Source organism: Ambystoma mexicanum, chromosome 6q (genome assembly GCF_040938575.1).
Source record: "Ambystoma mexicanum isolate Mex_15411 chromosome 6q, UKY_AmexF1_1, whole genome shotgun sequence".
NCBI classification, from domain to species: domain Eukaryota; kingdom Metazoa; phylum Chordata; class Amphibia; order Caudata; family Ambystomatidae; genus Ambystoma; species Ambystoma mexicanum.
In genome coordinates this window covers 613,921,887-613,934,034 of record NC_090937.1, presented here as the reverse complement: position 1 = coordinate 613,934,034, position 12,148 = coordinate 613,921,887, and the positions used below count along the sequence as shown (strand labels likewise).

Here is a 12,148-nt window from a genome sequence, read left to right as displayed (position 1 = left end):
TTCGGAAAGAACCACAAAACACACTTGCTCATTCTCTTGCTGCACGCGCACTGCACTGACATTAATTCACCAGGCATGTGCGCAATACAAGCAACCAATCAATACATAAAACAGGTCTGATTATGTCAGCTCATAGTAGCATAGTGTAAGCCCACCTTTCCACCTGAGTGAAACATAGGTGAATGAGTAAGACATAGGGACAATTCTGGAGAGCCCTCACGATACCATGGAATCATAGGATACCTTGGGTCTAACCTCTACAATTGTGGGAGTCCTAACATGTAGAACTTAGCATGTCAGCACATCTATCCAACTCCTGGTCACCAACCCCTTACCTACAACCTTTTAAAACAATCTCATAAACTCAGAATTCTAAGCCTGCATTGGCATCCCTGCCACACTTTCCAAATCGGCTCAATTCACACTTGAGCAGACAACCTAAACAATGCACCAGCTTCACCCACTCAGCTATACACAGGTTTAATACCATTTCACACAATCCTTAATTGGTAAACTGTGAATGCTGGCCACACGCCCATTGCCGCATACATGGGAAAGCATCCCAAATTACACAAAAATACACGGAAAACAATAACATGTCAACATTCCCACAGTTACAGTTAAACATTCATGCTCCCTCGTGTGGATTATAGAAATGCAGCTGACAGGAATAGTGGGGTTTCTACAGAACTAGTCTACCTCGTTAACTGAGCTTAGATGATTATTTCTAAGCACAGTTTTTCAATTGGTCAAAGAACTATAAACGCGGGTAGGTCCTGGATAAATGGAATTCTGGTGTAAATAGGCCAATACAACATATATTTTAAAAATCAGAATGACTCCAGAAGATACCGCACTCATTTAATTACGTTTGTCTAGGTTATTTCTAGGCATATCTCTGCGTCTTGAATAACGTCATTGGGAAATACTTAGCTGACCTAGCTATAATGGACGCAGACATAGGCACATTCTGATCAGTTATCTAACCTAGACTTTCATTAACAAATACGCAGAAAATAAGAGATTCTGACCATAACAGTGCAGTCCATGGACACTGAGTAAATCCGGGTGTTCCCATCTGCTATACGCAGGAAGCCAATCGGGTAGGGATGTCCTGTGAGTAAACCAGTGGGCCAACTGTGGAAACAAAGGCCAGCATTTTACATTGATATTAATCATCTTCATGCTCATTCAGTCCTTTCTTGCCTTATTAGTAAATAACAGCTTCTTGCAACCAGAGAAACACAGTAACACCCACAGCTCAGTGTACTTTCCCAAAATGAGAATACTCCTTAGCGGAACCTAAATCTGTCACTATCCAGGTGCAGCAGGACTATATACAGGTTTTTTTCTTTACACTACAGAATATGAAAAACGTACCTCCAATTTTAATAAAGAAAACTTTGGAGCACGGGGGAAATAGAATGTTAAGGAGACCCAGAAAGAAATAGTTGAACAATGGATAATTTTGGGTCTCAAAGCAGATTAGAGGTACTCGCAGATCAGACGGTCACTCTTTGCTTTCATTTTAAAGGTTTTAGAATTTTTTACATTTGTAGCCATTTCCTCATGCGCAACGCATTTCAACAAGTCAACTGCCCTTTGATGGGTTTTGTTCACCATACCATTAACATGGAGTTGTTCCCTTGCTCTCTTCAGCATGAAAGGTGCAACGGTTCAACTCTCTATCGGGATTTTATGGGGCCGGGGAAATATGGCTGCATAGATGCAGTGCAGGAGCCCCACAAGGATGGTCGTACCACTGACAGCTTTTTTGATGAGATAGGTTTTCACACATTTCCCTGCAATAGTAGGTTTGCAGTAGTCTGGACCTAGTAGTTATGAGTGGCCTCCAAAGATTAGGGACAGTTATTTTGAAGGATCTACCGCCAGAGTGGGCTTTCTTGTGTTTGGATGTTGGATGTCAATATGTTTATGCGTGAGGCCTTTCTTCGAGGCCATTGTTGCCTCAGAGGCATCAGAAGTGTATTTTGTGAGCTAGCTTGTGGACCAGGTGCCCCAAAGTAATGTGTCTCCAAGCACCTGCATTAAATTGGCCATACCTACGTTATGCTAATAGCACCTTGGTCCACCGCCGTCCGTGTAATGAGGCCCTTTGTCTTTGGCATTTTTAGCATGTAAATGAGATTCTGTAGGCTCTCGCTATACCCGCCACCGGAGATAAAGAGATGGTTAAGTGTAGCAGAGACCACACACATCCCAGAATTCCACCACAGACCAGTGAAAGCTCCTGGGAGTGGCGGCCGCCGAGGATGTCTCTTTGAAACTGAACATGTAGGAAAGAGCACAACATCCTTCAGACTTCTCCCACCACACGAAGATAAAGTGAATGTGGATCCTACATCCAGCAGCTTAACCACAATAGGCGTAGCAGGCTTTGCTTACATCTACACTGTCCGGTAAGCGAGAGTAGATTTGAGGCTGGATGGCAGAGGATGGGAACTCAACGGCCATGAGTGACCGTTTTTATCACTGTTGTTGATATTGTCTGTTTGAGGAAGGTGGAGAGTATGCCATTTTGCAGGAATGCATTAATGATTAAGCAGATTCAGGGTGCAAGGGCTGTTATAAAAGTTGCTATCAATGGTATAGGGCACGAGTCTAAGGAACACGTGTTGGATTTCAGGACCGTTGATAGTAATGTCAGTCACTCGACAGTGTTGAGCTAGAGGGCCATGATGAGTTAGTCCGTAATATTGGATTACTACCTCAAAGGTTGCATATGGCTCAGCCTCTGCAAGCAAAGCGCCACTGGCTCAACAGCCCAAAGATGGGAATTTACTGAAGTTTCACTAGACCCTTGTTGGTGCATGCTGTAATCTTCAGATAGTGACAAGTGTTTGGCTGTTGTGAAGGCATCATGAGTCTGACACAGACAACAGGTTCAAGTTTCCTTAACAACCTTTTATTTAACTTAAAAGGCAGGGTGGATGAATGCCTAACTTACCCTATGCTAAGGTGGGATTTCCCTAACTAAAGAAAAAACTAAGGATAGTCTACATCAGGAAGTCCAAAGTAGAACTTCTGTCTGTGTCCAAAACCCATACTTGCCCTCACAACTAACTGCACAAATGTGTAGGGATGTCAGCATCAAAAAGGAATAGTGTTGAAAGTATGACAGTAGAGTTCAAAGCTCCTTCTAGCTGTTTGGCTTGTAATCGGCTCCCCTTACCCAAGTTCAAAGTAGTTTATCAAATACAGGGGTTCCCTTCCCCAAGAGTTCAAATCTTCCAGCTTTCAAAATAAAAAACAACACAAGGGGTTTCTTCCCCCGCAGAGTTCACATTTTCCAGCTTTCAAAACAACACTTGACTAAAATATCACAACAAAGTCTTTGCACAACACAAGCCTCTTTAAAGTTGGTTTCAGCAGCTTTTCCATTCAGGGGCAGTTGTCAGACCCCACGGTCCACCCATTACAGGTCACGCAACTGGTACCCTTCTTTGACTGCTTTTCCTTTGACACCAGTCCACTGCTTCTCCTCAGCAGTGAGGTCTGCCTCAGTCACACGTGTCAAACTCTCCTTACACTGTATTGTGGCTTGTTTAACCACCTTGCGCTTGTTACCCCTCATTATGTTTCCTTGGGTCTTGCAATGCTTGTTTCCTTATAATATACAGTTCTTTGCACTTTATTGGCTGTGACCAGTGTTGGATTTTTCATCGCCTGCATTCTCCTGTTTGTGCTCTCTTGGCTTTGCTAGCACTTGTTTCAATTAAGGCAGTTAATTATTTCTATGCATTTCAAAACGGTCTTTTCAGTAAAGTTCACAATCATTAGAGTTTCCAACTTGCTTTCATTTAGTTCAGTATTCAAAATACTTGTCAAATGCTTTAACTTGCTTTTATTTCGTTCGGTATTCAAAATGCCTTGTTTTCATTCCTTTCAGTATTCAAAATACTTGTCATCTACTTTTACTTGCGTTCAGTATTCAAAATGCCTTGCTTTCACTTCATTCAATATTAAAAATATTTGTCATCTGCTTTACCTTGCGTTCGGTATTCAAACATACATATACAAATATAAAAATAAATTAATATAATTAATTAAATAAAAATGCCTTGCTTTCACTTGATTCAGTATTCAAAATTCTTGTCATCTGCTTTAACTTGCGTTCGGCATTCAAAATGTCTTGTTTTCATTTCAGTTCTATCACTGCCTGAGAGCCAGGTGTTCCCCCTTTCTGGTTTCACTCACTGGTCAGTCTTATGACTCCTTGGTGCAAGGTCTTCCGTCACCTCAGGGTCCTGTTTGTCTGTGCGGTCACTGGCGTCATCTCCTGGCAGTCTGCTTGTGGCTCACACACACCCAGCAATGCTTCCACAGCAAAGCAGGATACATACGACCGCTTCCATCGGTCCTGCCGTCCTCCTTCTTACAGCTTGCCACTGGCCTCCAGCTTCTTGTTACACTGCTTCCTGCTGCATACACTCTGCACTGCCTCCAGCACTCTTGCTGCCACGCCACCACCTCAGAGAGATCTCCCTGCACACAGCTGACTGTACTCCCGCAGCTGACTCCATTTGTTTGGGGCTTCCAGCTTTTAAAACTCCTGTCTCCATTTTCATTACATAAAGCACTGCATCGCTCACCAGTCCTGTTTTGCTCTTGTTGTCCTCCTCCTCCCAGTACTTGGTTGGTGCTGATAATTGTTTGCTTCCACAAAATGAGGATCTGTTGGTCTGGTTGTCCTCTTCTTCGTCCCAGTACCATATTGATGCAATTTGGGGATCACTTTAGGGGAATCACAGGAAAAGGGCTGACAAAAGCCTATAAAGGCTTGAGGAGTGGAGGGTTCATGGGGAAAGGGAAATGGGTGATACCATGTCTCACCTAAGGACGTCCTCTCCTCACTCCCCAATTCTCCTCCACCCAAGGCTTGAGCCAGAGAAGATTATTCCCACCTGATTTTTTTATAAACTGGAAACGACCTGCTAATCATTGTAAATGATTTATTCATTCCTCATTTTAACCAAGAGACATTTAATGTACAGCTGATCTTGTGGACCCACCAAATGGTCAAAATACAGTTGGGTTTTCAGAAATGACCAAGAAGTATGCAAATACTGTCCACCAAAATGAATTCCATGCATAAGCATTGTGGCAAGCCTGAAAACCTGACTGGATTTTACAATTATTCAAAAAATATTAATGATAAAGTTTGAACTTTTCCACCAAGCACTTTAAAAAGTTCCTCAGAACCGTAGGACAAACTAGGCTAGCAGCATGAATGAACATTCTTTGTAGAAACACATTCCTTATATAAATATTTGAGCAATAGCGGATTTCAGCACACGGGTTGTTAAGCATGAGCCTTTAACTCAATAGTGGTGTCGATATAAGGAAAACTAAACATGCTGCAGAAAATATTAAAAGGATTTGCTGAACTGAACATGCACGTCCTGCCACCTACCTTTGGACGTAAGGATTCCAGAGACGAATGATACGGTCTAACCCGCCAGTCACCAGGATATTGCATTCCTTGCAAAAATCAAAGGTCTTCACACCTCTTTGCACCTTGAAAAGGGATTCATCTGTGCTTGCCCTCTTGGGGGGCATGCTGCTCGCCAGCACAGAACGCTTGCTCCTCATGCTGCTGGAATCGAACAGTTCCTTCAGGCGCCGCTGTACATTTATGGTGCCATGGATAGAACCTAAAGCAAAGCCCAAAAAAGCTACACGTCAGGGGCTTTGACGCACTTTTAGATTCTCACACGTTTCTAACATTGTTATGCATGAAAAGCTTACACTCCATACTAGGCCTTCAATGGCACAGACCAGGGTGGGATAATTAACAAAATTCCTGCATCGATAAGGATGGTGGGAATATTGCCTTGAAAAGGAACAGGAGCTCAGCCTTGGAAGTGATGAGTTGCAATCAAATATATCTACGATACCCTATTGCACCTCATTATGAGTATGGTGGCAACAGTAAAACAGGTGGCATTTTAAATGTGTCTTAATTTTAAAATGCCATCTAATTAAAAGTTGGGATTGCAGGTGTGTCCGATTGACAAACCACATGACTCACTAAATGAAGGTTCAAAAGTCTATCATTCAAACACTGGAGTGGGAACCCTTGTTAAATAGATTCATGTTGGATGCTCAGTGTTGGCCACTGTTACCACTCACATGAATGAGTAAGTTGTCCCTTTTTAAGATGGTTGAGTTTCCTCATTTTCTTTATGTTCTGCAATCCACTCAATATATAATGCATAAACAGAATGCAATACACTTAAGACAGATATTTGGAAGCTTTTGTGGGGTGCAGCACTTTCCACGGTGGATCTCAAAATCTCAAAACACTGTGTAAATCAGTGTAGGAAGGGGGACTAAGTGTCCCAGATTTAAAGAAATAATATTGGGCGGCAAAACTGGTGGTGGCCAATTATTGGGTACACGCCAGGATAGACAGGCCAGACATACAGCTTGAAAGACTCATGATCGTAGATTTACATTAGCACAGGTGATAAAGGGGAAACTGAGTTTGTGCATACTCCCCTCACAAAAGACTTGATTAGAAGTGTGGGGAAGGACTGGAGAAGGGAAAGTGGGGGGAATGGGAATGTTTCCCTTATGACCCCATTGTGGCACAACAGGTTGCTACCAAAGCTTTGTAAGATTCATGAGAGCAAGGTGTGGATGGCGCACACAACCCTCTGTTTGAAAAATATAATAACAGACAAACAACTCAGTGCATTCACGTATATACAAGAAAAGTTCAGTCTAGACAGGAAAGGGTTCAACAAATATCTACAACTTAGTCATGCTCTATATTATGTGACAGGGCCACAGACGCGGCCCTTTTAGTGGAGGGAGCCCAATCCCGAACAACCAGGCGGGGGTTGGAGTATGTATAGGTGGACCATTTCCCATCCTCTTCTTGCCTGTAGGAGCAGTGGCACGACCTCAGCAAGGAGCTGCCGTAGAGGCAGTCCAGAAAGCAGCGCTTGGGCCCTGGACATGGCAACTGTGAAGGGCCGCCGAAAGGAAGAAAAGACGCTGGGCACGCCGACGTCAAGAACTGGGCGACGAGGAGGAAGAAGGGGTGGCAGCCACAGCAGGGAGGACGCCGCTGAGAGCCCACTAGCCAGTGCTGCGTTATTATGGAGAGCACGGCTCCAGCTGGCAGCCTCAGCTGGAGCCTGCACTCAGAAACACAACAACCACTAACCCACCAGGGATTTTTCCTGTAAAACCAGGACTGCAAAAAGGCCTTAACAAGAGAGAATACAAGTTCTCTGTGAGCCCCTGGTTGCCCCTAGTAGAAATGGGGCAGGACCACATAGAAAGGGGTCATGGCTTAGAAGTCCTTATGAAGCCTCCAGGTCCTCCCCTGTCACACACCCTTCCATCAGGTAAGTCAATTTGTCAAGGTAAATTGGCCAATCCTGGGAGGGGGTGGGAAATTTAAAAGTAAGCTTGGGATGGGTACAGTGTGGGTTTTAGTTAGGTGAGGACAGGAGGTGGAGGAGGACGTCCAGGGACCAGAGGAGGAGAGCATTGATGGTGTGTGGAGGTGACTGGAGAGAGAAGTCTGTGGAGTGTTTTTGCGTGGGAGTGAGGAGGGAGTGTGGTATTAGCATAATTGTTCATTTGTATTTGATCGAATGATACATTTGACCGAATTTGGCCAGTACCATTCGATCGAATAAAAACAAACAATTAGGCTAATACATAGCAAACATGTGGAGCGGGGGCCTGCGGGGGGGTCCCCCGCTCCCTGTGATTGGTATGTATTAGCCTTGGGGGGATGCGGGGGTGTCCCTGCTTCCTCAATATTGGAGGCGGGTCAACAAAAAAAAAAGAATAAAAAGGGACCCTGTGGCGTCGGATCCGACCCGCGTTAGAGGGACAAACCTGATGCTGCAGGGCTGAAGTGGACCAGACAGCGAGCAAACAGTTAAGAAGGGAAGGGTGATGGGGGTGGGTTGGTGTGAGCGCGTTTGAACCTCTGATAATTGATTGCATGCAGGCTGTTTTGTTTCAAACAGTTTAACGCGATCAATTATCAGATGATCAAACTGGGATTGTAGTAGGAGTAGAGTAGGAGTAAGTGGAGTTAGTAGTAATTATAGTGGAAGGAAGCAGTAGTGGTAGTAGTGGAGTAGTGGTGGGAGTGAGAGTTGGTAGTAGTAGGCTGTGGTAGTAGTGGTAGTAAAGAGTAGAAGTGAGACTAGACAGGGAAGTGAAGCAGTATTACTAGAGAAGTAGTAGTAGTGCTATAGGCAGAGTAGTAGTAAGAGGTGGTAGTGGTGGTGGAGAGGTGGTTGTGGTGGGATGCAGTAGTGGAATAGGGGTAGTGGTAAGAGAAGTGAGGTGGTAGTAGTAGAAAGAGATGTCATAGTGGTAAGGAGACGTATTAGTAAGAAAGAGGATGGAGAAAATACCATTGAAGGGAATAGTAGAGTGATAGTTGGATTTAGTAGTGGTAGACAGATAAGGAAAGAAAATAATTAACATTGAAGGGTGAACGTGGCAAGGCTGACTGCAACATCTAAGGGATAGTGGAGGGGCAGGGAGGAGAACCTTTGGACCCAGTGCAGGAGAGGGCCAGGTGAGACTGTGTGTGCCTGCAGAGCAAGTGGCGCCATGTGGAAGAAGGCACCATCCCTAATTCCCCCAATATGCTATGCAGGGCTAGGAGAGGCACAGTTAGAAGTTTCGTAGGGCATTAGCCAGTCATCGACTTAGGGAAAGCACCTGCAGCCTAAGTTAGAGAAAGACAGTAGGTGGCATTGATCAGTAGAACTAACCCTGTTGGGAAAGCCCAACACGAGTCAAGAGGATCAGAGGGACGGCTCTAGTGCCAAACTTCCCGAAGATCCTGTGTGACCTTAATCTTCCAGAGAATTCCTTGATCAGAGTATTTGTGATATCTGCAATAAACACCCTTCAACCTACTTCGGGAGTCAGAGTGGTTATTTGTGGCGGATGTTCCGACATAGGGCTGTTCTCAGTTATTTCCCATACAGAGCCATTTACTCATTTTTCAAGATGTTGCAAGTATGACTAGAAAGACACAGAACACCACTATGCTACTCACCTATGACCAGTGCTGTGTAATCATCATTTGAACTTGATATGATTGATTCAATGGAATGAATATACCGAACCTGTAACACATATTGAAAAAACAAAAAAGTTTACCGTAGCTATTTGTCACCAACCTCCACTCTGGATGGGTTCCATAATGTGGAAAGAAATGTGTTTTCTCATGCAAATGTTCGAGTGAACATATTTGTATCTGCCATGGATTTCATTTAAAGGTTTTGCCGAACTTTCAATAAGAATACATAGTCATTTATCAAATCCAGGTAAACTACATGAACTTGAAAAATTCACATTTAATTATTTATTTTATATAAGCGCTGTTCATAACTAAACAATAATTTACAAAAACTAGTATAGATGAATACAAGTATAAAAAACAAATGTCAGCGGTTAAGAAGTGGAAGAATGTAAGTGAGTTTTAAATAAAGATCAGAAATAAGTAAGGTGGCAGCCCAATGTAATGAGAGAGGGAGAGCATTCCAAAGCCTATGAGCATGAAAGGAAAAAAAACAGAAATGTGAGTGAGCGCCTGCGGGGGTCAAGGTACAGCTAAGAGATGAAAAAAGAGGAGCAAAGGCAATGAAATGAATTATAGGAAGAAACAAGATAAGAAAGAGAAGAGGGAGCCAGAACCTGAGCGGATTTAAAGGAGAAGTTCTCTTAGGAATTTTATTGGCTCAATGGATCACCATGTATGTTTGAGCATATAGCGATCGATCCAAAAATAAACTCCAATGCATCTTACCTTTGGTTTTCTCATATTTACACATCCGAAACTCACGGCTTGGAAACCACCATCTTGTCATAAATGTATCCGTTGATCCATCGCCCTAAATTCAAGTGCCTTCACGGCAGTAAATCAGATCACCGGCCCCTCAAATTGACAGTTTATGTCAAACCGATATGCTCCTCTTCTCATGACATAAGTGCACAGCGTAAACAAACGTACCCTGTCATCACCTAAGTCATCAAGTTAGCTAAAGCAAATCCAGGAAGATCAACACACACCCACCCAGCATAAAGGTTTACTTTCTTTTCACAAAAAGAAGAAAACAACTTCCACTTTTAATAAAACACTACTAGGCAGGAATTTACCATGTCGTTATATTTTTTTTAATTCAATTTAAAAATAGAAGATTATATCCAAGCAATCATTGAAAACTTTTGCGAACATAATGAGTGCAAGAAAATGCTGTTCCAATGTTTAGGTTGACTGTCACATTCCATCAAATCTTTCAGATTACGTTCATCAATCTTTTAATCCCTGTACTTGAATTGTGAAGTCAATGTTCTGTGGGGTCAAATCTAATACAATTGTGTTCCATCAGCTATTTAGTATCGAAGTACATGGTGTTCCGTTTTTTAGAAACTTTGCCATTGCATGTCTTCATACCATAAAGGCAGGCATGTTGCCCTGGATCACTGGCAGAGCTAATGGGCAAACTGGTGCCTCACGATCATCCCAGAATATGGATATTAAAGTTCTGTTAGTGATGGTTATTCTCCAGTTCTGGTTAAAAAATCCATCCATGGAAAGATTGTAGACATGGCACAGGCACATCCCAATGACGTAACTATGTAAATTTGGCAAAGCAAAAATATATTTCAGTAACCAATGTGAAAAATAAATTAGACAATAAATCAACATTACATTTACGATGCCCAGTCTTTGAGTCAACTTGAATATCAATGCAGCACATCGTTTATCATCAAGCATACAATTGCATAAATATTATGTTAATACTTAAAAGTTTGTAAAGTTGAACCTTCTCGTTCGACATCTCTTATGAATAGAAAGTTTACTTTGGTGCGTTATGTTTCATTATAGTGAATCTTATAATTTCTTTGTGGTTACTCGCCACATTGTGTACTTGTAATTGTTAGTATGAGGGATTCTGGGACAAATAACAAAGAGACCCTGTATTTTGTGGTCACATTGCCAAACGAAGGTTTCGTATTTGGGAACAATACCACAAAATGAACAATAATATCTTCCAGTTTCAATTGCAAGCTATGCAGTAAAAATAGGAACATATTTTTACTCTTCAAAAGCAGTAAATATTTTCCATTGTTTTTTTACTACAAATAGATAACTTCTTAATCAAACCTTGTTTAATTATTTTAATATAATTATAACATCCAAGACTGCATGCGCACACTGGAGTGTTCATCTTGTCAGCTAGTTTTACCATGCAAATAGATTATAACTTGTCTTCAAAATCAAATTTATTTGGGTATAATCAATAAGGACTAACTTCTTTCAACCTAATTCAAACAGTGTCCTACAGTAGCAACGACAATTACATCCACGGTTTCATGTTAGTTTAATACAATAGTAACCAGAGACGTACCGAGCGGGGGCTGCTCGGGAGCTGCTTGGTGTCCTTCCACCAAGACATTTATGTTGCCGTCCTAGCAGGACCACACCCGAAACAGGTGTCCATGTTATGTTATGTTATTGTGATTTGTACTGTGCACCGCTGCCATTTTCATGGTCTCCAGGCTCCCTGTCCCACCCTGCTGTGGGACACTTCAGCAGCTGCAGCCTGGAGCGATGCAGGACATGGACAATACACAGTGCTGTGTGCTGAGGGTCACCCGAGGGTTTAGCAGTCTGTGTGACTGACCAGGGCCCACAGCCTGCTGCCAGCTGCCTGCCTGCTTACTGCGGCATGACATTTATTTCTGCTGGGCATGTATGATAAGGTTTGTCATAGATGCCCAGAAGGGGGCCATCATGCAGCAGTGGGGGGAGCTGCCCCTAAGTTTCCGGTCTGGGTAGGTGGTGATGCATACCATTCTTGGTTTTAAACCAAGCATTTTGTGCCTTGTTGCTTGGCTGTAGTAGAGTATGTGGCTGCCAGTTCAGCACTTTCTTGTTGTGTCCTGATGGCTTCTCTTTTGGGCATCCTGTCTGGGACAGCAGTGTTGCCCTGTGTTCCTGCTCGGCCTGGATGCCTGTAGAACGGCGGCCTAAAGCAGGACACAGCAGTGTGACCGTATGCTCCTGCTCGGCACCCCACATGCACAATGGGTGGCACAGAAGGAGCACGATTTGTGTCCCACTCCAGGT

General features: G+C 43.1%; 1 protein-coding gene across 4 annotated transcripts in view; it reads right to left on the bottom strand.

Annotated features, from left to right (window-relative positions):
- LOC138516177 (cilia- and flagella-associated protein 337-like) overlaps window positions 1-12,148 on the bottom strand; it is a 716,411-nt gene that overhangs the window by 372,308 nt on the left and 331,955 nt on the right. For all 4 annotated transcript variants that reach the window (XM_069631108.1, XM_069631107.1, XM_069631105.1 and 1 more), the window contains exons 8-10: window positions 9,068-9,137; window positions 5,435-5,675; window positions 1,032-1,137 (exon numbers count right to left, since the gene is read on the bottom strand). In XM_069631108.1, coding sequence (XP_069487209.1) covers window positions 1,032-1,137; window positions 5,435-5,675; window positions 9,068-9,137 — 417 coding nt within the window. The remainder of the gene's footprint in view (window positions 1-1,031; window positions 1,138-5,434; window positions 5,676-9,067; window positions 9,138-12,148) is intronic.